Here is a 4,489-nt window from a genome sequence, read left to right on the forward strand (position 1 = left end):
TAGGCAACATTAAACTGCTTGCAAATGGCAAATATGAATGATTGCAAGTCCTATGGAGTCAGAGAAAGTGATCCAGTCTCTAAAAGCCCTCTGATCTGATGTAGATCAAGAACACTAAATCTACATTAAATCTTTGCTGCTTTTCCCCAACTTTCAAAGGTTAGCCCATACCTTCTCTTCAGGGCTGCCAGATCTACGCAAAACAGGGTTGAATAGGTGGAGCTGTCACCACCTTAAACTACATCAGGAATGCAATATCCCTTCAAAACCCTCACCAGAAATATTGAAATCTACTCTTTTCTCTCTACCTCGTGAGGTTGTCTTCTTCCCCGATGCACGTGGAAGCCAGGGTGCTGCTGACACCTGAACCGAGAGCCACTGCTTTTGCTCCATTCAAAAACTTGTTAGAATCCCCTCTTTTCATTACTTTGTGGAAAGAGGAAAAAGCACTCTTCCTTTCATATTTGACTGCTTTCAGGTTTGACTTTTTGCATCAACCCTTCAATGGATTAGTCCTGCCGGATTGATCTCAATGACATTATTTTCGTTTATAAATATGCAACCTGTAATACCCACGCACAGCCCCACTGGTGGAGAGGGTCTCGGAGTGTTGCAAAACCAGGACTTGTTTGTTTGTTTTCTTCCCTCTCTCCAGCCCCTTTTCCAAGACAGCTTTTAAAGGGTGCGAGGGCTCTGACTTAGCATGGGCAATGCTGGCAGGCATCTCGGTTGGCAGAGCGGAGGTGTCCAGACTGCAGCTCTGTGGGGAGAAGTCCTCTTGGCATTGCTGGGAGGCTGCAAGTGCTAAGAGTGATTATAGAATGGTTTGGGTTGGAAGGGACCTTGAAGACCATCTCGTTCCAACTCCCCTGCCCTGGGCAGGGACACCTCCCACCAGACCAGGTTGCTCCAAGCCCCATCCAACCTGGCCTTGATCCTTCAGCAAACCCATCTACTTGGCCTTATTCTGCACGCAAGCAGTCTGGCTGTCTTGCTCCTCGGGGCCAGCAGCAGCAGAGATGGATGGAGAGCAGGACCAGGAGCTCAGGCGGTGGCTGGCTGCTCCTGGGAAAGGCAAGTCTCTTCTCTGAGAGAGCTGCTGCTTTGGCACAGTAACAACACTAATCTTGCCACCTGCAAGGAGAAGCCAAGGTACTTTCATTTCTTTTCTTCAGTGGCAAAAGTAATTTCTGCCTGGGCTCCAGAGGAGCTGTGAGATGGACCAGAGAAAGATGGAAACCCTAGTTCACGTGAATATGGAAAAACCCAGTCTCCATGGAGTAAGTCTCCCAGTTTCAAGACAAGTTTTTAAACTTGGACGTAAAGCTATGAAGAAGCTATGGTCCTTTGTTGTAATGTGCTTTGGCTCTGGGTTTTGAGGCTTTTAAGTTGTTCTTCCCCTAAAGGAAAAGCTGTTGCAGAACCTTGGTGCTCTCATGGCTACAAATGTTTTTCCAGTTTTCAGCCTAAATTGGGTTCAGGGCCAACCTGCATCCATTTATTCTTGCACCACCACTGTCCTCTCACTCAAATGTCTCCTCTCCCTCCCTGGTGTGTCTTTTCCTCCCATACTCGGGTATTTATAGTGAGATATGGTATTCTTCTCTACGTGTGCTTTTAGCCAGGTCAAACAAACCAAGCTCTCGGTTTCCTGGTATTATGTGAAGGTGTGCGTGAAGATTAGCAAGGCTTGCAGTGATGCAGCCTAAGAGGCTTCTTTTCAGGGTTGAAGGAACAAATAAGATTTTCTCTCGCCTCCTTGAGCAAAATGCTACTTAGACGTAAATGGTTTTTTTAAGGATATTTTCCATGTAGCAACATTTTTCTGGAAGTTTGGGGGCCTCAGTGCTTATTGCAGAGTACTTTGTTTTTGATTTTTTTTTTTAATCAGAAAACACAACTCTTCCAGGGTTGTCTCGATGCTTTCTTGCTTGGCAAGCGCACGGGAAGACGACCTACTTTGTGAGACTGATTGTGGGTTAGTAACAGATCTGTTTGTTCCCTTTTCTGCTAAAAAGGACATCTGATATCTAGGAATACTTCTAAAAACAATCCCACGAGGGCAGTTTTCTTGAGCTAAAAGTACTATCTGGTGACTTATGTAAGATGCCATCTTCTGTGAGGAGACAGCTTGGATGGCACGGTGACAGCCAACCAAAACAGTTACAGGCTTGTAATGCAGCGCAGAGTTAAATATTTGTGCTAAAGACAAATGCCAAGAGCTGATACTTGTACACCCATTTCAAAACATTGTAAAAACAAAAGCACAGGAGGTTAAATGCAATCATTTCAAAACCCATACCTGAATCTGTGCAAGCAAATGTACACACATCTACATGTTTTAAAACCAAGATGTGTTTGGAGTGACTAACCAGAAATCTTCAGTTAGCTTAAATCATAGAATGGTTAGAGTTGGAAGGGACCTTAAAGATTATCTTGTTCCACCAGAGCGGAGTAGAGGAGAATCACCTCCCTCGACCTCCTGGTCACGATGCTCTAGTACAGCCCAGGAGGCAGGTGACTTTCTGGGCTGTGAGTGTAAATTGCCAGCTCATGTCCAGCTTCTCATCCCCCAAGTCCTTCTCTCCTCAGGGCTGCTTTCAATCCATTCTCCACCTAACCTGGATTTGTGTTTGGGATTGCCCTGACCCCTGTGCAGGATCTTGCACATTAATGAGTCTGAATGTCTTGATTAATTTGGAAGCTTGCACCAAAAGGTACACCTCAAACACACTTTATTATGGATACAATCGATATCAAATGAAATTGCAGGTTTTGGTTCAACTCTGGCAAAGACACCAATGACTATTTAATAACTGGTTTGAGTGTGGGCTTCAGACTCTGCTCTCCAAGAGTTCCTGTGTAAGCCCAGGCGAAGATGAGCACCTTGCTCCTGGTGCCATCTCCAAGGAAAGTGGTCATAGGGGAGGGAGGGCAGCTGGTCAAGGTAACGTTGCAGAGGCAGCTCCCTATGACATGCTGATCTGTGTGTTAATTTTTGGCCAAATTTGTCCTGAGGAAGGGGAAGTGGAGAGGGAGGTGCTGATCTCCCTGGGATCCAGTGACAGGACACATGGGAATGGTTCAAAGCTGCACCAGGGGAGGTTCAGACTGGACATTAGGAAGCATTTCTTCACCAGGAAGGTGGTCAGACACTAGAAGAGGCTTCCTAGAGATGTGGTCAATGCCCCAAGCCTGTCAGTGTTTAAGAGGCATTTGGACCATGCCCTTAATAATATGCTTTAACTTTTGGTCAGGCAGTTGGACTAAGTGACTGTTGTAGGTCCCTTCTGACTGGACCTGCTCTATAATGGGATTTTATTTTTTTCTTTCTCTGAACTTGCGTCCTACCAGTTAAACCCCCGCACACCCTTTGGACATTTGCCAGCTGGTGTTTGACTCTGCTTGTAGGAGGTCAGTCCCAAACTATATTCTGCTTGTTGTGGCTTAAAACCCAGCACCCAATGTTTGTCTTGTGGGGTCATGCTGGATTCACTCGGAACAGTTTAAAGCTGCATATTGACCGGTAGCTCCTGCCTTACAGAACAAAAACCGCCTTCTAGAAAATGTGGGCGGACTGTGTATCTAACAAATGGGTGCTAAAACCAGATATGGGTTAGGATGCTGGAATAACCTCTGAATGGGATTCCTCATCGGCTTCAGCTGATCTTGTGCTAACCAAGTATTCCTCACACACAGGGATGACTGTGTTATCGCAGCGCTTTTGAAGCAAGGGGGCCTCCTTGTGCTTTGCAGCAGCTAATTAGGACTCAAGTGCTGAGAACTGAAGATGATCAGAGGGGCTGGAGCACCTCTGCTCTGAGGACAGGCTGAGAGAGTTGGGGGTGTTCAGCCTGGAGAAGAGAAGGCTCCGGGAAGACCTTAGAGCCCCTTCCAGTGCCTAAAGGGGCTACAGGGGAGCTGGAGAGGGATTCTTGATCAGGGAGTGGAGCAATAGGATGAGGGGGAACAGTTTTAAACTGGAATATGGGAGAGTTAGGTTAGATATGAGGAAGAAATTCTTTCCTGTGAGGGTGGTGAGCCCCTGGGGCAGGTTGCCCCGAGAAGCTGTGGCTGCCCCATCCCTGGAGGTGTTCAAGGCCAGGTTGGATGGGGCTTGGAGCAACCTGGGCTGGTGGGAGGTGTCCCTGCCTTAAAAGATATGGATTGGATAAAGAAATGGATTTGGGTTGGAACTAGATAACCATAGAATGATTTAGCTTGGAAGGGACCTTGAAGACCAGCTAGTTCCAACCCAAATCCTTCCCTTAACCCAATCTGTATCTTTCAAAGTCCCTTCCAACCCACACCATTCCCTGAATCCTTGCTCCTTAACTCTCCCGATCACCATTATCAGGACCTCCTCTCCCTGAGGAGGTTTCCCAGTGCCTCAGACCTGAGGTGGCAACGCCGGGTGGGCTTAGAAAACACCTTTTTGGGTGTTCATTTTGTGGGTGGTTTTTGTTGTGTGGGTTTTTTTTTTTTTTTT

The 4,489-nt window shown here is 46.7% G+C and overlaps 1 protein-coding gene across 1 annotated transcript in view; it reads left to right on the forward strand.

Moving 5' to 3' along the window:
* Positions 1-2,878: 2,878 nt before the first annotated feature.
* SGPL1 (sphingosine-1-phosphate lyase 1) overlaps positions 2,879-4,489 on the forward strand; it is a 32,999-nt gene continuing 31,388 nt past the window's right edge. The window contains exon 1 of the mRNA XM_009890940.1: positions 2,879-2,947. Within this exon, the coding sequence (XP_009889242.1) occupies positions 2,879-2,947 (69 nt within the window). The remainder of the gene's footprint in view (positions 2,948-4,489) is intronic.

This window comes from Charadrius vociferus, unplaced genomic scaffold (genome assembly GCF_000708025.1).
Source record: "Charadrius vociferus isolate BGI_N301 unplaced genomic scaffold, ASM70802v2 scaffold1528, whole genome shotgun sequence".
Taxonomy (NCBI): Eukaryota; Metazoa; Chordata; class Aves; order Charadriiformes; family Charadriidae; genus Charadrius; species Charadrius vociferus.